At 46.8% G+C, this 25128-nt stretch overlaps 1 protein-coding gene across 1 annotated transcript in view; it reads left to right on the top strand.

The window, feature by feature from the left end:
* The window catches only part of RNGTT (RNA guanylyltransferase and 5'-phosphatase), a 1829700-nt gene that overhangs the window by 120617 nt on the left and 1683955 nt on the right, over window positions 1-25128 (top strand). Inside the window, exon 3 of the mRNA XM_086926663.1 lies at window positions 7877-7980. Coding sequence (XP_086782789.1) covers window positions 7877-7980 — 104 coding nt within the window. The remainder of the gene's footprint in view (window positions 1-7876; window positions 7981-25128) is intronic.

Raw genomic sequence — 25128 nt, forward strand, 5'->3', positions numbered from 1 at the left:
CTGTGTTTGCGGCGGTAGGATCCGCAGGGGCGTAGCTATCTGACTTTGGCGGTAGGGATTGTAGGATGTTTTTAATTTTACTCTCAAAGAAAGCTGCTAATTCGTTGAATCTGGTGTCCGAGGTGTCCTGCACCAACGGGGGTTGGGTATTTTGAGTAGCTCTTTTACTATTTTGTATGTCTCTCGAGACGAGTTGGAGGCTGTTCTAATTTTCTCTTCGAAGAAAGAAGCTTGGGCTGTTTTCCGCGCTGATTTATAGGTCCTCATGGCTGCTTTATATTTCTCTTTATTGAGGGGGGCCCAGTCTTTTCTCCATCTACGCTCCAGGTTCTTGCAAATTTTTCTTAAGTCTCTAAGTTCTTGGGAGTACCATGGAGATTTAAAGACTTTGCTTTTTTTCTTAAAATTTTTCTTGGGTGCAACCGAATCAAGGGTGTTAGTCAGCCACTTGGTGAAATTCGCATCAGCTTTCAGAAGGTCGGGATCAGCGAGGGGGGCAGTGTGTTCTAATTCCCGGGTCCAGTTCTCAAAAGAGAGTTTGGACCATATTCTCTCCTGAATGCGAAGTACCTGCGCCTGAGGGATGTCCAATTTGGTTTGCCATGAGAACGGGATGAAGAAGTGGTCCGACCAAGGTAATGGGAGGGGGGCGATATTTCTATTTTGGGGATGTTAGAAAAGATCGGGTCGAGAAGATGTCCTTTAGCGTGTGTAGCCTCAGAGTTTTTAAGGAGGAGGCCAAACGCATTCATCTCTGATTTAAGATCGCCTGCAATTTTATCGGAGAGATCATCGAAATAAAGATTCAGGTCTCCTAATAGAATAAAATTGGGTGTCGCGGCACAAGAGGTAATTGTAGTTTCTAGCAGTGAGCCTACGAATTGTCCTAGGCTTCCGGGGGGGCGGTATATAAGAATACCCGATAAGGATTTGTTTGGCGTAATTTGTATGTTAAAATAGACGCTTTCACAATCCAAAATTCCTCCCTCATGTATCCTGCAGGGGAATTTGTCCCTGTAAACTATGGCTAGCCCACCTCCCTTTCCCTGGGTTCTATTATGGAACTGTATTAGGAATCCCTGGGGTAACATACTGACAATGTCTGCCTCGGAGTTAGAGGTCAGCCATGTTTCCGTGAGGAATAGTATGTCCATGCTGGTATCTTGAATTAGCAGATTGATTTCTATACACTGCTTGGGTATAGATCTGCAATTAAGCAGGGCCAGGTTAACGTGCTTCGGTATCTGGCGATTGCCTTTCGAGGGAGGGACATCCTGGTGAGATGATACTGGCTCGGGGGGGGGGGGGTTTAGTTCTTAGATGCAGGAGTTCATCTCGTGAGTATTTGTTCCGAAGTTTGGGGGAAATGGGCATAGTGTCCGGCCCTGAGCCCGGCCTGGCCCGGACGGGCCCAGACGGGCTTGCCTCTGGTGCGCCCGCTGCGCCCGCCCGCTGCGCGTTCGGTAAGGGGCGTTCATTTTATAGGGACTGGGCCCAAATCGCCCAGCCACTAGAGCGCTGTCCACTACCTGTTTCAAGATGGCGCCCGAAGTCTGCGCCTCGAGGGGGGTGGATGTGGGTGACCGTGAGCCCGAAAATCGGCTTCCTAAAGTGCAATTAATTGTGCAGGAAGAAGCGGCGCTCTGCGGTCACAAGGAGCGATTATAGGGGTAATGCATTGGTAATTTCAATTTTTTTAAAAAGAATTAAGAAAGCGTAAATCAAGATTTTAAACAGTGCTACAATATTTAAAAGCAAACTCTATACTCCCGGCATCCGCCTCAGGAGTCCATACATTCAGTCTCCTGGATGACGTCGCGGTAGCTACATAAACACCGCCCTCACGCCCTAATGTCAGTTCTTTCTTCTTCCACGTCAGCAAGCGCAGATCCGGAGAGAGCGGTACCCCTAGGCATTTTTTGACTGAGCTTTCTTCTCGACTTTTGTTGACTTCGTTATTTTTCGAGTCCATGCGACTCCTGGTGCACTAGGGATGCCCAGCTTTATGGCTTGCGGTTCCTGTACCTGACTAATGTCGGTGACGGACCCGCACCGCGTGTGCCTCTACTGCCTGGAGCACGACCTCAGACCCCGAAGTCTTTGTGGGAGCAGTCCTGAAAGTTACTCGAGGCCTAGCAGTCGGCTCTGTGTCTTATTGGTCCCGGTCGCAGGGGAGATCGAGGGACCGATCGCGGAGCCAACACCCCCTTCCTCTAAGTCTTCGCACTCAAGGTCAAGTAAGTCGATGCACAAAAAGAAGTCGAAGAAGTATTGTCGCTCTTCGACTTCTCCCTGTCTGTCGGCCGACGCGATGAGGGATGCGGGTGGTGCCCCTTCCGCTGCTCCGCGTGCAAAGCCCATAGGGTCGGCTCCGGGTTTCCCCCATCCCAGGATTGGGAGCGCCTCCTGCCCAGCTTCGTCAGTTCTCTGAAGCGATGCACGCCATCTTTCGTCAGCCTGCCTCCGCCGGCATGCCTTCGGGCCCCGGGGATTCAGCTGGGGGCCCGTAGGGTCCCCTTAGATCCAGGCCTGGATCTGCGCTGGTCAACCTCGTTACGCCTCCCCTCGCGCCAATTCCACCAGCACCACGGCCGCCACTGGTGCCGGCTGTGTCCCCAGCCGACGTGGACCCCGGCCTCAACCTCTAGGTAGACACAGAACCGTACCAGCATCAACCAACACCGGATCCGACGTCGGCGGGTACTTTTGTTCCTCTGGTCTACCCTGGCTCTTTGAAACCAGATTGGCAGCCAGTGGAGGGTGAGGAGGACTGAGAGGGTTCTGGGGACCCTTTAACTTACCAGTTGGTGTACAAACAGGACTGGCGAGAGGAACTGGGGGAAGCCAGTGGTCTGTATACCTCACCAGTCCTTGCCATGTTGTCTCCTCCCACCGTGGCTACGAGGAGGGAGCCTCATATGCAGTGGTGTTGCGTAGGGCGGCAGAGGCTCTCCACCTCGAGCTACCTACAGTGGCAGTCAGGACTAACCTTCTGACAGAGGTCCAACCGACAGCGAGCTCTTTGGAGCTGCTGCTGCTGTTTTAATGAAGCCCTCAAGGACATCCTTTTGGGCACGTGGTCCAGGCCTAACACAGGGGCTCCTGTAGACAGGATGATTGCCCAACGCGCTTGTCCGACCCCGGCTGACCCCATTTTTCTCTCCCAACATCCCACCCCTGAGAGCTTGGTTGTTCAGGCCTCCACTACTAAAGGCGCCTTCCCTACCGTGCCACCGGATAGGGAATCCAAAAAGCTGGACCACCTTGGGAAGAAAATGTTTTCTTCCGCCAGCTTGGGACTGCGGTCGGTAAACACTTCATGTCTGTTGGTGCGGTCACACCCACTCCGTGTGGGATACAGTGGCGCAGGTGCTGCCTCAGTCCCCAGACTCTCCCGTGCAGTTGTGGAGAGAAGAGACTCAGCGAAGTTTACCATCTGCTTTGGGCTGGATACCGCCAACACACCTGGCAGGACGATTGCCACATCAGTAGCCCTTCGTCGCTATGCCTGGTTGCGTTAGACTGTTTTTGCAGAGGATGTTCTATCCACCCTTCGGGACATTACCTTTGACGGTTGTCGCCTTTTTGGCGACAAGGCAGACCACGCGCTAGAGCACTTTAAGGACTCTCGGGCTACATCCAGGTCCTTGGGCCTGTCCACCACCTGCCCTGCGCAGTCTGCCTTTTGCCGCTATGGAAGGGGTGCCCTGCTATCTCCTGCCCTGAGCCGCAGGCTGTTCAGGCTCACAGAGCTGCCGGCCACGTGGGAACCACTGTCGTGGTTCTGAGGGCCAGCGACTGGGCCAGTCCAACACAGTCCGCTCTGCAGCAGTCTCCAAACCCTCCTAGTCCGACCTTGCAGGGCCACCAATCTCCATTGGGTGGCAGGATCCGCCATTACCTCCCCCACTGGCGCATCATCACATCGGACAGGTGGGTTTTTCAAGTAGTCCGAAGGGGCTACTCCCTCTCCCTCAAGACTACCCCTCCCTCCATGCCACCTTCGTACCATTGCATGTCGGAGGATCACCTGGCCCTTCTCCAACAGGAAATTTCAGCACTCTTGGCCAAAGGTGCCATTGAGCTCGTTCCTGCCCCAGAAGTAGGCCCTGGTTGCTATTCCCACTACTTTCTGGTACCCAAGAAGGACAAAGGCCTGTGTCCTATTTTGGAGCTCCGGAACGTCACCCGCTTCCTCCGGAAGGAGAAGTTCAAAATGTTGACGCTCACTCAGGTCTTGTCTTCCCTTGACCCTGGAGACTGGATTGGAGTGTTGGACTTGCAGGACGCTTACTTTCACATCCCCCGTCCTGCCGGCCCACCGGCGTTACCTGCGGTTCACCGTGGGCCACAAGCACTTTCAGTTTACCGAGCTCCCCTTTGGCCTTACCAGCGCCCCTCGGGTGTTCACGAAAGTGATGGCGGTGGTCGCAGCTCATCTGGCCAGATCAGGGTTTCCAGTCTTCCCCTATCTCGACGACTGGCTATTGAAGGACTCACCCCAGGCTGTCGCCTCCCACCTCCAGACTACGGCCGACCTCCTGCATTCGCTTGGATACCCCATCAGCGTGCTGAAGTCACACCTGACCCTCTCTCAGAAGCTCCTCCTCATTGGAGCGGTTCTGGACATGACACAGTTTTGAGTTTATCCTCTCGAGCAGCGAGTCCGGGATATTCGGGCTATGATTCCGATCTTTCAGCCCCTATTGCGGGTTTCAGTCAGGATGACCCTGAGACTGCTGGGCCTCATGGCCTCATGGCCTCCTGTATCCTGCTGATCGATTATGCCAGGTGGCATATGCGGGCTCTGCAGTAGGACATGAAGTTCCAATGGGTGCAGCATCAGGGAAATCTGTCCGATTGTGTCCAGATCTTGGAGGGCACTGCACAACAACTGCAGTGGTGGCTAATGACCCAGGATTGGGTCAACAGCAGATCACTTTCCCTTCCCCAACCAGAACACACAGTGGTTACAGACGCATCCCTTCTGGGATGGGGCGGCTGCATGGGACAGGCGGAGATCAGAGGCTTCTGGTCTTCGGCGGAGTCAGGAATACACATCAACCTTCTGGAGCTTCGGGCGATCTATCTTACACTCAAAACATTCCTTCCCTCTGTCCGGGTAAGCATAGTGCAGGTGTTCACGGACAACAGCACCGCCATGTGGTACGGCAACAAACAAGGCAGGTGGGGTCTCGGACCCTTTGTCAAGAGGCCCTGCGCCTCTGGACATGGCTGGAACATCAGGTCATATCCCTGGTGGTTCAACAGCTGGCAGATTCACTGACCACCAGGGCGGACGAACTCAGCCGCAGGTGCAGGATGGATCACGAATGGCGTCTTTCAGCAGTGGGGAGAGCCTTGGTTAGATCTATTCCCCACCGAAGAGAATGCGCAATTTCAGCAATTCTGCACGTTGGAATCTCAAAGGTGGCCCTCGCTAGGTGACGCTTTTCGTCGCGAGTAGAGTTGCGATCTTCTATACATCTTTCCGCTTATACCACTTCTGCCCAGAGTGCTGAAGAAAATCAAGTGTGACCGGGCGCAAGTCATACTTGTGGCTCCTGATTGGGCACGAAGAGTCTGGTATCCTGAGCTGCTCAACATGGCCATCGATCCTCCGATCTGACTGCCGCATCGGGAGAATCTTCTGTCGCAGCAGCAGGGGACTGTCCTCCAACCTAACATGTCCAGACTCCACCTTCTTGCGTTGAGATTGAGCGGCGGCAGTTGACGTCGTTTGACCTGCCTCCTGAAGTCTGTGATGTAATCTTAGCTGTCAGGCATCCCTCCACTGAGACAGTATATGCCTGCAGATGGAACACATTTGTGGCATGGTGCACAACAAAGGCTGTGGATACCCTTTCTGCTCCTCTTTCTGAGGTTCACTTGTTCCTCCTTTCTTTGGCTCAGCAGGGCTCTGTTCTGGGTACTCTTAAGGGCTACCTCACAGCCATTTTAGCCTTCCTTTGGCTCCCTGGTCGGCCTTCTCTTTTCAAGTCCCCTGTTGTAAAAAGATTTCTTTAAGGGTATTATTCATCTTTTTCCTCCTGTTCGCATCGTAATGCCCCAGTGGGACTTGAACTTAGTTTTGACATATCTTATGTGCGCTCCCTTTGAGCCACTGCATAACTGTCCTCTCAGACTTCTCACCTTGAAAACTGCCTTTCTGGTGGCCATCACCTCTGCACGCAGGGTGAGTGAGCTACAAGCTCTGTCTTCCAAGCCTCCTTTTCTGGCTGTCCTTCCGGACAAGGTCGTCCTTGGAACTAGACCTTCCTTTCTTCCCAAGGAGATTACTTCTTTCCACATTGGCCAAACCATAACTTTGCCCACCTTCTTTCTGCCTCCGCATCCTTCAAAAAAGGAAGAGAGGCTCCACTGTCTGGATCCAAAACGAGGGCCTTCCTTCTACTTGGATCGCACCAAACAATTCCAGGTGGACGACCAGCTCTTTGTTGGTTTCGTGGGCTCTAAGAAAGGTTGGGCCGTGCACAAACGGATCATCTCCAGGGGGTTGTTCTGTGCATCAAAGCCTGCTATTCTTTGGCTAAGAAGGAGCCTCCAGTGGGGCTGCGCCCCATTCCACCAGGGTGATGGCTGCTTCTACTGCTTTGGGACGAGGAGTTCCCCTAAATGACATCTGTCAGGCAGCTATGTGGGCATCGCTGCCCATGTTCACCAAACACTACTGCCTGGACAGCCAAGGCCGGAAAGACGGCTTCTTTGGTTGTTCTGTTTTCCAGGACTTTCTGGTGTGAACTTAGTTCACAGACCCACCTCCGAGTTTGGTATTGCTGGGGTATTTAATCTAAGGTAAGGAATCTATAACTGTTTCTTTCAGATGAACAAGTTACTTACCTTCAGTAACGATATAAGAAACATAGTACTCTATAGTACTTACCGCCCGACCCATCCTCCCAGTTCTGCAAATGGACTTCTAGGGTCAAGGACATCCTTTCAGGGCCCTAGTTTTGTGTCTTGAATGGCGCTACGCTTCTGGCGTGGCAAGTCGTGTACAGAACTGACGTCAGCACATAAGGTCGGCTTCTATGTAGCTACCGCAACGTCATCCCGTTGACCACGAAGCCAACGACGAACGCAGAGTCGACCGATGCTACCTTCAGACGTGCAGGGGTATTGCGGACGAAAAACTTTCCAGGTCCAGTCTGACGCCTGTGGGCAATTCTAAGGTAAGGAATCTATAACTAACCTATGTTTCTTACAGATATATTGTTACGGAAGGTAAGTAACTTGTTCATTTCTGCGCTACTTGCTCAAACGTGCTTTGAGACTGGTGAGGTGGAGAATGGCTGCGCAACCTGTAAGAAGGAATTGTTAACATTGTGAGAATGGAGAAGGCCCTATTGTTCACATCTTCTTGCAATGCAAGAAATTGTTTGACTTACAGAAAGAGGTCTGTGAAAAGAGGCAAGAGATCACTAAAGTCGGTTCGTGTTTACCACAACAGTTGATTATATTTTCTTCTGCAGTAATATTTAGTGGCTTCCAATGCACATACAAAAAGCATTTTCTTCTGCAGTAATATTTAGTAGCTTCCAATGCACATACAAAAAGAGCAGGCCTTACTCACTGTTTGGAGGCTGCTTAAAACCTGGATTTAATTTTAATCCTCGGTGGTTCTGATTGCTTCCTTCAGTTGTTGTTTCCGACTCCTATATAGGGGTTAGTTAGTTAATTGTGAAATAAAAAAGAATAAACGACAAATACAACGTTATATTCTAGGTCAGCAGTACTAGTTTCTTATTGGCCCAGACCAAGGTATGTTAATGTCCTGCTGTGAATTTGCATACATTTTATTTATTTGCTTGAATAGAATGCAGTTTATTAGTAATATGTTTCTTTCTGTTCTTAGGTTAAAATGGGGCTGCTGATAGACTTAACAAACACAACCAGGTTTTATGACCGAAATGACATTGAAAAGGAAGGGATCAAATATATGAAGCTTCAGTGTAAAGGGTAAGTCAATGATTTTGTTTTTTATTTTCACTTGTGGCACTTCTGCGAAAATTCCTCCCACTGACTTTAAGAACAGGCTGTGCCATTGGTTCGATTTGTATTGTCATAGAATAACACGCTTTGAGAACACTGCTTGTTTACATGTGCACGACAGGTGGCAGAATTGTACTTCACAGTATATCAAGCCAGACAAACAATCTAATTTATTTCCCAATGTGCAGACCAAAAGGATTCTAATGGCCATATTAAAAAAATATATTGCCTGGTAGATTTTAAATTAGCTCCTAGCTCCAATTTTTGATCATTAAATTCCTTAAGGTAATTAAGAGGATTCTATGTTTGATAGCTTGGTAAATTAGATTTTTCATTTTACTGTGTTTTGTTATTTTACTACTGTGAAGAAATTCATCCCCATCCAAATTGAGACACTTGTTAGCAGAGATACCAAGCAGCAAATACGCCTTGCATCCAAACTGCTCTCTTAGGGCCATATGTATCATAGTTCCGTTTTGCGAATTCCAAATAGCGATTTATAAGGAATCGCTATTTAGAAATCGCAAACTGGTATGTATGATAAAAATCGCAATTTTTTGCGATTCCTTAAACTTCCATATTTGCGAATTCGCAAGTTGCGAATTCGCAAATAAGGAATAATTTCCTATTCATTCCTACGGGCCAGGAGGCCCATAGGAATGATTGTGAAATGCATTTCATTTTGCGATTCGCAATTTGCTAATCGCAAAATGAGATTGATTTCAAGGGTGCAGGGGTGTCTCAAGGACGCCCTGCTGCACCCTTGAAATCAGCATGTGTGTGCATATGGCGCACATACATGCCCTATGTGCATGTATGTGCGTCACATGCCACATTCAAAAAAGCAAATGAGTGTATTTTGAACAGAAATCGCAATTTACCACCAACTGGAAGTTGGTGGTAAATTGCGATTTCTTAAGCTAAATTCGCAACAGTTAATTGCTTCATACATAGCAATGGCAAATTAAGGAATCGCAAGTATTTGCGATTCCTTAAGATGCGATTGTTTCATACATATCAATTCATGCAAAATAGCCTTTTGCGATTCGCAAAGGCCAAAATTCGGCGAATTTCGGCCTTTGCGCATCAAAAAAGGCTTGATACATATGGACCTCAATGTGTAATATTCACAATTGCTGAGAGGGAACATACTTTTCTAAGTTTTAAAATGTTATTTTGTTTTTGAAACGATTTAGGTTTTCTAGTGTTTAGAGTGAGGAGCTACTAACTGTCTCTCCACTACCTGTCTTGCGTTTAAAACAGTAAGTCCTGAACAATGGAATAAAACCCACAGCAAAGCAGCTGCTGTGAATGTTACTGCACCTCCATTTAGAGACCAAGCACTTGAGAGGGTGTTTTGATTTTCCACCAGGAATGCATTTTGTTGTATCCTTCACTATCATTTTATAAGTGTAGAGATGCACATAGCTGATGAATGACCAAGACCATCTTTAGGCTCTATTAGAAGGGCAGAAATATGCTGGCATGATAACTCAGTGGTAGGTAAGGTGCATAGTAACCATGTATGTCCTTTGTAAAAATTGAACTGGACCCATGCATTTTATCCTGAGAAAAAAATAATTTCTAAGCACTCCCTCAGGTTAGCCCCCTGAGGAAGAGTCCGCCCTTGTAGCATCATATCACCAGGGTGGGACGAGGTGACAAACAATGAAGCATGCCATATTACCTGAGTGAAATTACCATGTCCAATTCTAAGAATCTTTTCCACAAGATTGGGGCACCTTTATCCGAGTTCGACAATTGTGATTTTGAGGAAATATGGGTATCAGTAGTGTTTTGAACCCGTAATTCGCCAGCTCTCCTTACACGAGACCACGCTCTTCATCGATATACTTGCCGGGATAGCCGGTCTCCGAAGGATGTTTTTCGGCATCCCCAGGTCAGAACATACCGAGAGTGGTTAGTCTGTGCCTGCCCTTCCAGCAGTTTGATAGGACTACTTTGATTATCAACAGTCACCCCATTACTCTCCAGGCGTTACGCATTATTTCAGTCGGTCTGCCTGACTCCATTAACCTTAAGAACCTCTACTGTTTCAGCCCACGAACCTACACGTTAGGAAAACGATTGTTACCCCATTGACTGATATTGAGTTTGAGCCCTGTTTGGTGGTATCGCATATTATATTCAAATTTCTACTGAGGAAAACTGTATCTGGAAAGTATTGCATCTACTGCGCCCCGACGAAGGAAATTTCGACCCTTGTCCTACTCCAAAACGCGCGTCAGCGGATTTTCTTCTGTTATTGTCTTTGGTGTTTATATATTTTGTATTTTCTGTGAAAATTGATGTTTTTATGTATTTTAGTTTGACATACTTTTGTTGTGTATGGTTTGACTGATGCGTTTGGGTATGTGTGGAACTAGTAGGGCAAGAATGACCTCCATGTATATACTCTTGTTTGGGGCCTCATGTAAATATTTAGGATGTATAGAGAGTAACTTAGTAAATGTTATAAATAGCGTGATGAAACCTATGATATAATAAAAGGAAACTATGTTTATATAATTCTGGTTTGGGACAATATTGATGTTCATTTAATGAATGAGGTAACACCCATGTGTTAAATTATTGCCAGGGAGAGGTATTGTGTTCATGTTCTCAATTCTAAGATTTGCCCATTCTTCTGTTGGGATATTAGCAGTATGTAGATAGGATTACGCAAACTAGGGCTAGGGAGATAATTCCCTAAGCACTCCAAGAGGGTATCATGCCAATTCTGTGTTTTCCCAAGATGCAGGTGTGAGCCCGATGCACCGCCTCTTTCTCTCTCCTTTTGGTGTTCATGATACCATTACTGGGACCCCGCTCTGGCAAATTAGCACAGAAATAGAGCCGCCCGGGTAAAAGGCATTTTCGTTAGGTCTGTGCTCTCCATATTTGGTTGCTGTAGTAATTTGCAGAATGCCACAGAGCTCTTGAGTGCACAAAGCGCAATTCCCAAAATACTATCCTTCATGTTGGAAAAGAACCTTCTGTAGGGTCACTCCCAAACCTTTTGCCTTCCTACTCCCCTTTTTGCTGGATTCTTTTTTGTTGGCTTTAGGACGCCGTGCACTTTGCCAGTGCTAAAGGGCTTGTGCTCGCTCCTTAAAACACAGTAACATTGGCTATACCTAATTGGCATATGCAATTTATGTGTAAGTCCCTAGTAAAGTAGCACTACAATCGCAGAGAGCCTGTAAATTAAATGCTACCAGTGGGCCTGCAGCATTGATTGTGCCACCCACTTAAGTAGTTCTTTAAACATGTTTCAGGCCTGCCTTTGCAGAGCCTGTGTGTGCAGTTTACACTTCCATGTCAACTTGGCATTTAAAACCCCTTGCAAAGCCTTAAACCCTCCTTTTATTACATATAAGTCACCCCTAAGGTAGGTCCAAGGTAGCCCATAGGGTAGGGTGCTATGTAATTAAAAGGTAGGACAAGTGCTTTTAAGTTTTATATGTGCATGTAGTGAAACTCCCCAATTCAATTTTTTTACTACTGTGAAGCCTAACCCTCTCATAGGTTACCATTGGGGATTCCTTATTACATCAAATAAGCTGTATCTCCCAATTGGAAGGAGGTAAATCGGTCATGTTTAGTACCTATGTGATTGTGATGATAAATCCTCTTTAATGGCAATGGCAAATTGATTTATTTTTTTTATTTTATTTAAAAAGGCCTGTTTTAGAAAGCTGGCACTTTTCTGCCCTTAGCCCTGTGTGCCTGCAGCCTGTCTCCAATGCACGTCTGGGTGCAGTGACAGCTAGGCTTTGTCCATTCCCTCTAGACAGCCACATACAATGGGACCTTACATGTGACCTGATGGGCCATCCTGCGTGGATGGGAGGGGTGAGCTGTGAACAGCCTCACACACCTCAATAGGCTGTGTCCTGTGCCCACACAAAGGGCACCTCCTGTGGTAAGTCTGGAGCTAGGGCGGGAAGGGAGGACCTATATGCACTTCAAAGACTCTTCTTTGAAGTTTCCCGTACTTCAAATGCACCACTGGGTATAAGAACTATCTCAGACCCTACCACTTCAGTACACTTCTGGACCTGTGAAGACACTGCCACGAAGGACTGCTGTGTTGCTAAAGGACCGCTACTCTGCTGGACTGCTATTGGGAAAAACTTCTTTCTTGCTGTCCTGACCTGCTGCCCTTCTGGTCTGGTAGAGAAGGACTGGAACTGCATCACTTGAACTCATAGGGACTCCAATGGCTTGCTGGCTTGCCTCCTGATCTGAAGTCTCAGGGTTATAAAAGACTTCCAACTATTCTACTTCTGCACCTGGACTATGCCATCTGTTAGTCTACTCTGCCAAGTGATGCCCTTGTTGGTGCTTTGTGCTTTTTTTCTCTATTTTCACTTATTATTTCAAAAATCAATATCTCTGGTTCTACACATTAGATTTTACCATTTTGGTTTTGTTTTATGTATTGAATCAAGAACTATTTTTCTAACTTGTGTGGAATCTTTTTGTGTGGTGTTTTCACTGTTTTGCTATTTATAGTGCTGCACAAATACTTTACACATTACGTCTTAAGTTAAGCATGACTGCTCTGTGCCGAGCTACCCGGGGTGAGCACAGGTAATTTAGGGTGTGACTAAGATTGTGGTTCCTGCTTGGACAGGGTGCATACCTCTGCCAATCAGAGACTCAATTTCTAACAGCAGGGAAGCGGTGTGTATTCACCCCTGGGTACTTAAAGGTATTGAAGGTGGGGAGGAGGGGTGGCCACAGCATTACCAACGTCTCTAGGTTGCCTCTCCCTCCAGTGTGACAAGTAAGAATTGCGTTTTGGAATCATTCGTTTTCATTCATTAGATTTCTGCAAAGTCTCCGAGTAGTAGTTGAGATCGAGTCAGGTCAGATTCTTCATTCCTAATGTAAAGTAGGATGTATAAGGATATTATATGGGAATATTCCCACAGTGGAAACCCTCCGCACTAGCCACCACTGCCAGTGTTTAAACAGCTATGGCATAAAGCTGCGGAGACAGAGGGCAAGCATGTCTGGGTCCCTGGTAAAATGAGTTGCAATCCTTGCCTTCCGGTTAGAATAAAGCATCTCAATTAAACGGACCTTTTGTGCTCCCAGGCCCATTCGAGCCATAGAGGCTTCAAGGAGTCTCCATTTAACTGTATCAAATGCTTTCTCCAGAACAGCAGACGCAACCAGCGCCCGGCGGAAAGTAGCCACATCTGTCTCGTCCAATACCCAATACAGTTTCCTCAAGTTGTGTGATATGCTACGCGTCTAAATGAATGTTCTGATCAGAGTTGGCTTGTGCTTGTAGAAACGTGTTGCAAGTGTTTTACTAAGCATTTTAAAGTCCAGGTTCAGCACGGAGAGTTGACAGTAAGGGCTTAACTGGCTTAGGTAAGGGGATTACTTGTGCCTCCCATGTTGTTCTAGGGCGCTCTCCTTTCTTCAGGGCTGCAGCCTACATCTCAGCTAGCTGCAAGATTAGGAGGTCAGAGTAAGTGTCATAGAATTCTGCTGGCAGCCTACCCAGCCCCTGCTTTCTTACCTCTAGCCAGCTCTTTAATGGCCCCTCATATTTCATTCTTGGTTATTAGGGCACCCAGTGCCTTCCGATCACCCTGTCCCAGTACCCCGAGGAGGGCCCTGGCAAAGAAGGCGTGGCTTGCCTCTTGGGTAGTCTCTTCCTGGGGACCACTTCATTACTTATTGCAATCTAAGAAGTCTTCATTAATTTGCCTTCGTCATAAACAATTGAGCCGACGGTCTCCTGGACATGTAGTATTGGAGAGTATCTCAACTACGATCTAACAAGCAAAGCCAGCAGCCTCCCTGGCCTGCCCTTCCCTTCGTGTACTCGGGTGACATATTCCCAATGATGATGGAAATGAAGCTTATCGAAACGTTTTGTGTATCCAGTTTTGCTATCTTCAAGCCTCTGTAATCTGGGTGTACTGTCATCTCCAATTCTAGTTAAAAAATGGTTTTGTCTAGCCTAACTAGCTCAGTATCCAGTTTCTTCTGTATCCCTACAGTCTTGACCAAACAGTGTCCTCTCATTACCAACGTAAGAGCCTTCCATTCAGTTAGAGGGTAGGAAGCAGTTTGTTTGGTCGTCTCAAAATATTCTGAGATTACCATTTGCAGGGATTCTCGAAAGAAGGGATCTGTCAGGGCACTGAGTTGCAATTTCCATGTGGGTACTGGTAGAGAGAGTCGCCCCACTTGCCATGTTACTATGAGGGGGTTATGGCTGGAAATCATTCTCCCAAGTTACTTCGACCTCGCCAAGGATTCCAGGCAGGTACCCAGTGTGCTTGTTCCAGTGTGAAGAACTGTGTCTGGCCAGCAGGCACTATCTCAGTCTGCATTCAGGTGTCGTGGACCAGGGTCAGCGGACTCGATAATTCTCACCTCTGTGCCTACTCTAACCAGGGATCACACTCTGCAACTCTGGGCATTAGCTTGCCTCATCTCCACAACGGCCCCCACATACGCCGGGGATGCCTGGTTTCACCTTGGAGATACCCAGTAGGGACCATCTCACAGGGAAAGCCAGGACGGGTTCCCCAGCGGTCTATTGCGCAGAGATACTCCTTCGGCAGTCGATTCTAGCGTGTTTGAAACCCACAATTAAATTAAGTAGGGGATCACATATGTGCCTTCATCGCCCTCTGGTAGACCCACTTTTTGTAGCCTGTTTCTCCTCTGTCTCCCTTCCGCATCATCAGCCCTTCCCTTCAGATGGGAAATGTGGCCTGTGAGGGCCCTGAGCTACATCTACGACTCCTTGCTGTTAGGTCTAAACTCATTGAGGATGTCCCCATTTGGCTTTTACATTCTCTAACAGTTTTGGGTGATTTGCTCTGCTTTCCCCCATCTAGTCCCATTGTGTTGATTTTGGACTCCAAAGGTTTTCTGGAGGAATTGATTGCGTTTAACACCTTATCAAGGTGCAGTTGTAAGTGGTACAGTTGTATATCTTGTGCCGTTGGGGTGAGTCCTTCCTGTCTTGGTTGCATCTTCCCTCACTCTAGCTTCTACGGGGCGTCAGACTGCCTTGGTTTCATCATAGCATGATTGTCAGAACCCCTATCAGAGGGCCATTGGGAATGCAGGGACTACTGGGCCTTACTGTAGTGGTTGATGCTGTTACCTTGTAATGTTCCAGGGACAACTATGGATCCTGGGCAAAGCAGCCCTTCTGCACTTGACTCTGTTGTAGCTGTGCATGAGCAGTCAAAGGCTTCCTTGTAGAGATGGGTGGGTAGGGTTTGGAAGGGAAGTATAGATACTGGTGAATGAACCTCATAACTCAAACTGCATGCATTGCTGACAATAAATCAATGTCCAGTCAAATACTTGTATTTCTAACTATACACATTTAAAGTAACAATGACATTTGTAAGCAATAACACAATCCCCCTGAGGTCGGGCTCTAGGGTTTGTTTGCAAATTCCTGTCCTACCCTCTTTCTTGTAACATGGTTGGAGTTATTTCCAGTTCACTGGTGGCTGCATCCAGGGAATGCTCAATAGTAGGCCGTACTCAAATTAGTTTTTCAAAAGATCAGTGGTGCAGCAGCACAGTCAGCAGTGAGTAACCCGGGCCCCCACAGGGCTAGTTAAAGTCCTACCTGCTCCTGCAGTGTGAAACTGTGCAGCGAATGCCGCTCCACCGGCTATCGCAAACCCTTATCCTGTTTGCAGAAGTTGGGCTGGGTACACTCTGCAGCACCTGGCAGACACTCTTCTCAAGTGGCGCTGCCGGTTTTTCCTAGCGATTGGAGGTGCTACCTATACGAGAAGGTGAGGCAAACCACTCTTCCCCACATGGGTGGGGAGGGCAATCGATAATCCATCTCCCAACTAGGGTCAGTGGGGGTGTGATGTATCCTATGGTGTCCTCTCGATCCCCGGGTAGGTGGGGGGGTTGTTGGTCTGGGGCAAGTCTTGGTGTGCGGGCTTGACCGACCAGTCACAGATTCAATCTTCTGGCAATGATGATACCGACAGCCCCTTTGGGCATACGGGGTTGCTGCAGTACTCTTCAGCCTAGGCGCAACCTCCTCCGATGCAATCACCCACACCAAGGTGGCCTCTCCAGGCATACAGGGTTCTGCTTAAGACAGACACAAGTCTCAATGCGCTGGCAACAATAAATTCAGTGATGGCCCTCTCTGGTATACGGGGTCACTACAACAAGGTGGTGCGGGACTGGCACTTCCTGCATGGCTCTAAATACATGGCTCGGGTCACACCAGCCCTCTCTTGGCATACTGATGTTGCAGGATCACTCCTGCACACGGCAACGACCCGATCGTTGCACAGCTGTTTCCTCACACCTTACTCAGGGAGTTCTCTCGATTAAGCTTTCCACTGAACCTCCCTCTCTCCAAAGCTCTCCTCTTCCTCACAGGGCACACTGGTCTTGGCAAGAAGGCAGGTGTTGGTGCTCTAGGCTTTAGGGCAGGTGATCTTGGTTTGACCGGGTGATGCCCCCTCACCAAGTAGGGAGACCAGCAGGCCTTGGCCCCCAGTCCTGGTCACAGGCAGAAGTCTTGCAGAGCTTCCCCCATGTCAAACAGCTTGTCTGACTGATTGGCAGATGACGAATTTTAGGGTCGCGACCTCCCCTTCTTATAGTCCAGTGGTTCCCAAACTTTTTTGACCTGTGGCTCCCTTGACCTAATTGACAGTTGCCCGTGGCTCCCCACCATTTTTTTTACCGGTGGGGGGGATGTAAGCCCGACCTCGGGAGTACTTCCAGTTGTCTTCCTGAAATTAATTGGGATGCGAGTAATGTATTCCGATCATATTCGTAACAACATACAAATATAACAGTTGTTCAATAGGAACTCATTAAGTGAGAAACGATACAATCACCTGTTGACTTTATTTCATTTTTCAAATTGTTGTCGAATATATTCTTTCTTAATTTGGAAACAGGGTAAAATCAGTAATAAAATCATCATTTATTTCAAGGAAAGACTAGGAAATAGAGAGCACTAACTTTTTTGTTCAGCTGGCAACTGAATATTTCTGTGAGTACGCTTTTGGATTTTCCAATTGATGACAAGCAGAGTAAGTCATGTTTTGGGGCATTTTATGATCGTTAAAGGTTCCCTGGCAAGCCAAAACAGCGCATGCCATGTCACTGTGCACGGGCAGAGTCAGTCACCTAGTAAAGTTAGTACAGTAGGGATGGGGCAGTCAGTTGGATGGCAGACTGGGAGGGCTGGTGAACAGCAAGTAATATACTGTCAGTGGGGTCGGGTCAGGTCAGCGCGCATTGGCAGAGCTAGTAGGCACACTGTAGGTCACAGGGGCTGAGGCAGAGCAGGACAGTAAGGTTGGGGGCAGAACGAGATGAATGGTAGAAAACAGGGCTGCATAAGATCCAGCCAGCTCAGTGGGGCTGGGTTAGAGCCAGTGTCATGGCAGGAAGAATGGACGGGCAAGAGGCAGTTCTGCAGCATGTTGGTATGGATACGGTAGAGTCAGTTGCACATGGTGGAGGTGGTAGACCCAGTTACATCCCAGGTCAGTGGTGGCCAGGTTAAGATATGCATGGAATGCCAGTTGGACTGAGACTGAGACAGATTGCATGACAAGCAAGAAGGATTTGGCCAAAGTCAGTTGGAAGGTGAATAAGGGGGACCAAGCTAATTCTGTTTACAGGTCAGACATGTAGGTCTGGGTTACAGCCAGGCACAAAGCAAGTTCATGTGGCGAACAAGTTACATGCCAAGTCTGCTGGATGGTGGGAGAGAAAGTCACTTTGCACACCGTCCGGTACATCTTAACCGAGCAAGTCACATGGCAAGACAGCAGGGCAGCAGAAGAACAAGTGACATGAGAGGCTAGTACAGTTGTAGTGGATGCAAGCCTGGGCTTCTGCCAGTTGCTTCCGGGAGAAGAACCAGCCTAATTGTGCATTATATCAAGCAATGCAAGGGCCTTAATTAAAGAATATTCATTACATTCCACATCCACATCTCTGGATTGCTCTGTATTCATGTGCATTGGATACTGAGGGCACTGATATATCCCTGTCTTTTGAATCAGAGAGGCGTGTGTCCTTCAAAAGTCACAGGAAGCAATCCTTTTACCCTCCTTGAGTGGGGAGAATGATTGTCCCTAGGTTAGTCAAGTGTAAGAAATAGGGACGTGTAGAACCAGTCTCAGAAAAAGTTTTGAAGCATGGAAAAATGTATGGAGGGTCAGACTGGGGCCAGGAGTGGGGCTGGGAAATTATTCCTGGCTGCAATGTGGCGTATTTCCACAGCCACGAGTTTGCGCACTGGAATTTTGTATTTATAAAATGAGGCGCAGTGTTTTAAGTTTACATAAAGTGCGGGAACAGCAGACAGCATGTAATTATACATGGGCGGTGTGAAGTAGCAATATTTGAAATCTTTAAAGTTTATCTTGCTCTGCGAGGAGCCTGCGTGTTCTTTAAATGTTTTTCTGTATTGTACTAGGGTGTGCTATTTGCAAACACACACTGCCAGCACGCACACACATACGCACTGACAATGGGCATACTGCTCAACACTTCACTCATCATGTATTGTACTTCTCACAAGCTCACATACACCCAGCACATGCTTTCATTGTGCACACACTGCACAGCACTACATTTCTCTGGAAATGTATTTCTCTGAGGCATACATACATCCAGAACATGCACCAGGCCCACACATACTGCACAGTACTGCTCTACCCCTATACTGTACCCTTCCGAGGCACACATACATCCAGTTCAGAGTCACTACTCCTGCGCTGCGCAGCGCTCTACATCTACCTGATGCAGGTGAAGGGTGAGTTAAGCACACAGCAGCGGAACTTTAAAAAGGTTAGTGAGCTTGTAGGTTTCACTCCAGTGACACAGGGTAAAAAGGACCTGTTCACTTCTAGTGATCACTACATGGTATGAGGCCACCACCACGCTCGTGCTGCTTAGCTCTTGTGAAGGCGGTAGCCTTCCGCCACTATAAGGGTAGCGATTTGGGTGCCCCTGCTGGTCCAACAAGACCACAATCTGTGAGACAAATCTATATCATGGCCCACTCGCATTATACATATTCGCCTATGTAAAATAAAATCTGCTTTAAAGATCCAGACAACAGTACAGTTGGGTACTCAGGGAAGGGGTACACTCCTCTTACCATGCAAAGGACTTTTCCATCGCAACAGTGATACTGGCAGCAAGGCTTCAAGGCAGGTCTAAGTAACACACTCTGTTATCCCAGTGCCATTAGTTGCCCTCTACAGTGACCAGGTGCTCTCTGAGGGCTGTTTGGGGCTACAATGTAGTTCTTCCAGGTGCGTGGTTGCCTCCCAGTGTCCGCTGGGTAAGGACAGTCTGTCCCAGCTTTCCCTCCCTAAGTTGCTTATGACAACAAGAGTGCCCCATGGCCTTAGCAGTCTGTGCGCTAAGGCTCACAGACTCTACCACTGGGTTGTCGTAGTTGCAGTTCCTTGAGGGGGCAGAGCTATGAGGTTGTGGTTGTATCCCGAGCTGCCCCTTTGTGGCAGCCGCTTCCTGCAGCCGGATCAGCGTTGTCCTTCCTGGCGTATCAGCTGCCTCTCGGGTAAAGAGCATCTGTGCAACAACTTCGTCCCCGGGGTCGAGCCATCTCCTACCAGTGTCATGGCTTACTGCCGCTTTGCACTATGCCCAGGTTGTGCCTTGTCCGTATGTGCAAGAACCAGGCGCTCCAGTCTCTCGGTGGGCTCCAATCTGCTTCACATATTTACGGCAGGAAGATTGCTCCATCTGCGCCACGTTCTGACAGGTTTATCAGGCCTAATGGGCCTTTGATATCGCCTATCAGAAATTTGGTTTCCGGTTGGCAGAGATATGCATGCCGTCCAAGCAGGAACCGCAATCCTAGTCCGGATAAGTCAGAAATCCATCATAAATTATCCTCTACTCACCCTATGGTTCCTTTTGACACAGAACAGTCAAGCTTAACTAAACTTAAGGCGCAATGTGTAAAGTATTTGTGCAACACTTCATACAACAGCATCGTGAAAACACAAAAACAAGACACCACACCAGTTTAGAACAATAGTTTATGATTTTATAAGTAAAACAAGACCAAAATGACAAAACTCCAGAAAGTAGAAGTCCAGATATGAATTTTAAAAGATTAAAAGTGAATAATAGTGCTTAGAAGCCATAAGCGCCTATATCTGGTCGAGCTGGACCAGGGCAAAGTCAAGAGTTTAGGCCGACCGCGATGGACTGTGGGTCGTATACAGGAGCCAAGCAAGACATGCTGAACAAAAGTACCTTAATCCTGGCCGCAACAGCAAGATGCTGGGTACAGCCGAGCGATGTGTTAGTGTTGATTACGCAGTCGAGGTGATGCGTCGATTTTCTCCATGCTACAATGGGGATTCGTCGGTTCCGAAGGCAAAGCGCCGGTTCTGAGATGCGTTGGTGCCGATGCGACACGTTTCTTCATGCAGGAGAAGGGGATGTGTCTATCTGCTTTCAGTGCAGTGGCGGTGATGCGCAGGTTCTGCCCCCATAACAAAAGCGGTGATGCATCTGTATTGCTTCATGCAGCAGAGGATGTGTTGGTTCCACTGGAGCAAGCACATGGATCCACTTTCAGTGGACCAGAAGCAGGGGGGTAAGACTTTGATATCCTGAGTCTTAGAACAGGATGCAAGCCAGCATTCCCTTGGAGATCACTCTGGGTTTAAGTCAAAGAGCCCTGTTCTTCTGCAGCAGGGCAGAGAGTAGCAGGCAGCAGGGCAGAAAAGCAGTTCTTCCAGAGCAGCAGTCCAGCAGAGCGGCAGTCCTTGTATCGCATCAGTCCTGTTTTTACAGGCCCTGTAATGCCTGATTTGGTGGGGTCAGAGACCCAGTACTTACCCAGTTGTGCCTTTGAAGTGGAGGTGACTTCAACGAGGGGCTTTGAAGTGAACAGAGATCCCCCCCCCCCCTCCCCAGCTCTGGCTCCAGACTCACTGCAGAGGGTATGCAGCTCTTTGTGTCTGGACAGGACACAACCTATTTAGGTGTAAGTGTCAGCTCTTCCCTCCCATTCTGCCAAGGATGGCCCATTCGGGATGAGGATGGCCACTCAGTCACACCTAAGCTCCCTTTGTGTGTGGCTTTCTAGAGGGAACACACAAAATCCAAATGCTATCCACCCCAGATGTGTATTGAAGAGAGGCATCAGGCACATGGGGCTAAGAGCAGAAAAATTCCATCTTTCGGAAAGTGACATTAAAACGTATGAATAAAGTAAACTTTATCAGTAAAGATGATTTATCACTACCAATAGAATGATATGAAACATTAATTAACTACTCCTTCACAATCAGAAATCATAGCTTAAAAATTTAGTAAGGAATTCCCAATTTTAACCTATGAGAGGGGTAGGTCTCACAGAAGTGAGTTTTTCACTACCAGGACATGTTAAACTTTAAGGTACATGTCCTACCTTTTATTTACAATGCACCCTTCCTTATGGCCACCTAGGGCTTACCTTAGGGGTGTCTTTTATGCAATAAAAGGGAAGCTTGAGGCTTGGCAAGCAGTTTTATATGTCAAGTCGACATGACCGTGCAAACTGCACACACAGGCTCTGCAGAGGCAGGCCTGAGACATGGTTTAAACTGGTACTTTTGTGGGTGACCCAATCGGTGCTACAGAGCCACTTGTAGCATTTAATTTACTGGCCCTGGGCACATGTAGTGCACTGTACTAGCGACGTATAGGTAAATTAAATATGACAAACAGGTGGATATATCGATTTAACCATGTTTAGAGGAAAGAGCACATGCACTTTAGCACTGGATAGCAGTGGTGAAGAACTCAGAATCCTAAAGTCAACAAAAAGAATTCAGCAAAAGAGGAGGAGGTGACCCTTCAGAGAGGGCCATTTTCCAATACTGCTGCCATCTTGCATCTGCTGAGGTGGTCCGTGACGCAGTCAGTCTCCTTTTCTGTGCTATAAACCCCCTGCTTGAGGCCTCCTGTGTCTGCTGCTGTCAGGGGGTGTCCTGCATGGAGATACAGTTGATAAACAAAAGCTACAGGGAGGCCTGGTCCAGGAGCTCATGTCCATATCTCCATCTTCATTCGTTGTTAGCCACACCCGACTCTAGCCCCGTCCCTCTACCCCAACATCTGACATAATTATATCTACAAGTCGTGTTCTGAATCGGACCTAAACAAAACTGCTTTCCATACGATTTCTGATTGTTATTGGTTCTGTTTACAAAAGTTTGAAAAGGAGTCTAAACTTTCTAAACATGTTCATATTACAAAACTGTATCATGAACCACTGCAGATCGTTTCTCCACAGTTAATATGCAGTGGTTGTGTAAAACCTTTTTCCTATGCTGTAGTCATCTGGCTGCTGGCAACGTAAATGTCACTAGTTACCTCACTCGCAACATTAGAAGGTATTCACCTTCATCATCAGTAAAGTCAAGTAGCATCATAAGCGTATCCAGTGCGATGTTTACTCCGTTTGTCGTGAATGGGTTTCATAACATTAGTCTAAAAATCTTTGGCCCAAGGGCGGAACCACAACATGTGTTTACACATTTCTATCTGACTGCATCCTCTCCAGCACCTATCTGATCCACCATGCATGGTCTTGAAACGACCAGGGAGTCCTGTACTTGAGCATTATTATCTTCTAAACATTTTTATATCTCATTCATATGGAAGTGTTGGCCATTCTCATCCAACTAATTGACCATATATGTTTGGGAATCAATATGTCCTTGCCCTCTTCCCATTTATGTCTATATGAGTGAGGCTTAGTAGAGACTGTAGACCAAAATATAGTGTATAATAATCTCCTCTTCCGTTTATACTCATCCAAAATATTTCTTCTGTAAATTTGGAGTCTCTAGAACCTTTCTCCTTGATCTCTAGGGTCAACAACCTAATGTCTCAACAGGGGTAGACTGTATTAGTCACTGAGTGTTAAATTAACGAGGCCGACACAAGACTCCTGCTCTCTACCCTTCCATTTTTCCTACATATGTCCTCAAACCAACTGACCTTTTCTTCTTCTGCTAAATTGTTATCTAATAAAGCTGGTGAGGAAAATTTCAGGCAAGCCATTCTTTCGATAAAGCAAATGGTATTGGTCTAATAGTACCGTATTTTCCAGCGTATAAGAGGACTTTTTAACCCTTGAAAATCTTCTCAAAAGTCGGGGGTCGTCTTATACGTCGGGTGTCGTCTCATGCAACATAATGTTGTGAGGAGCTGCGCCCATAGATTGTGCCAGCACTTCTACTGCGCCATAAGCGGTGAGAGAAGTGAGCCTCACATGGTATTCTGCCCTTTCCTTCCGCTGTGTCATATTTTCAGAAATTATTGCTACAACATTTAAGGCTGATACTTTATAGAATCGTACATTTTCTTAGCTTTGAACTTATTTAAGACATTTTTAGCACACATTTTTGCAAAATGTAGGTGACTTGAAATAAAAACAATAGCAGTTTGATTACGGAGGATCCGTTGGAATAGGTATGTAGTGGTTAGCTAAATAGTCTATACAGAGCAGTCCACCTTTGATCCTAAATAGCAGTCATCGGTTATTACAGTTGCTAGTTCGGTAAAAACTACCTTCCCTTTTTAAGCTTCAGTAGGATGTTTTTCCTATTCCCCATTTCTAGATGAGATAAAAGCAGTTTATCCTATCACTGATGTTAGATTGAGAAAATATAGAGATTTTGGCAACATCGTAATTGCATTTTCAATTATAAAATTTCAAAATGCTAATCAAATTCTAATATTATTGGCTACGGTACCTTCTATACATGAATGATATCTCTTTTAGGTCATCTTAAACATAATGAATTACTTGAGTTAATCTGCCCTTAAACAGTAGTTTGGGCTGCCTCATTATCACTTGGATTAATCTTGGTTCCAATGTTGATCTGATCCTTGGAGCCAAGGGTTCACTCAATTACATAAATTAGATTGTGGGAATCAGCTACTCCTGCCATGTCCATAAGATAACTGTAATATCCATGGTAAAATCCCTGTTATCAATACCCTAACCCTTTGCAACACGATAGAAGGGTGCATGTTGGAAGAGGGGTAGTCTTATATGGCAAGTATAGCACAAACCCTATATTTTAACAAGAAAAGTAGGGGGGTCGTCTTATATGCCCAGTCGTCTTATACGCCGGAAAATACGGTATAGATGTCATGTGGAAGGGGTGTTCCATTTGTTTTCAGTGTTTTTAAGGTGTATCCTGAGAGCGTGGCAGAGGGGGGTGTTTGAATATGCTTTGTCTCTAGGAACATGTGGTTTTGTTGTATTTGGATCTGACCACTCTAGGGCTAGAGTGGTCTCTGCAAGCCATAAAAAATATTCTATATATAGGAAACATTAGCTTCCATTTGCTACCATCTTGTATTTTGTTGATATGTCCACTCTTGTTCTTTTAATATTCCATAGGAATTTTCTAGATTCTGTGTTTTTAAAGGTGCTTTTGGTACACAGAAGAGGGTGTATTTGTGCCACCTAGGGTAAATAGGCAAGAAAGTTCCTTTTCTGGCTGACAGTTCTCCTGAAACAGAATGTCTCGATGTGGCCCACCTGGAAATATCTTTAAAGTGCCTTAAGTCAAAGCAAGACTTGGGCGACTGATTGATTTTTAAAAAACTATATTGAGGCTCATCCCAGTGGATTTTATGTAACAGATCTTGAATCCATATACTTTGAGGAAAGCATAAAGCTAAGATGAGGTGAAAAGCAACAAAAAAGCCTGTCTGATTCCAAAGGTCAGCCTGAACAGCGCTGTCTGTCAAGAGTTAATCTTAATTTTAGTCTAAGGGCAAACAAAATAATAATTTCAGTAATTCCTACCGGATCAAAAACCAGGCTGGCGTTGAGAGAGAGAAGGACAATAACTTGTCTTCCATCCATTGACGTTGTCGCAAGTATAACATATTGTGCCGCTTTCAATTTTTCAAACCCAGACTGATCTGGAGAGATGAAGAGCGGCAAAACCACATCTAATCTGGCCACCAGAATATTAGTGAAGGACTCTTAAGGTCGCAGTCTATTCCAGGTTTTAGCTCCAGCCTTGGCAGATAAAATTGGTGACCTGTTTAATCTTTGTC

The sequence above is a fragment of the Lissotriton vulgaris genome, chromosome 6 (assembly GCF_964263255.1).
Source record: "Lissotriton vulgaris chromosome 6, aLisVul1.2, whole genome shotgun sequence".
NCBI classification, from domain to species: Eukaryota; Metazoa; Chordata; class Amphibia; order Caudata; family Salamandridae; genus Lissotriton; species Lissotriton vulgaris.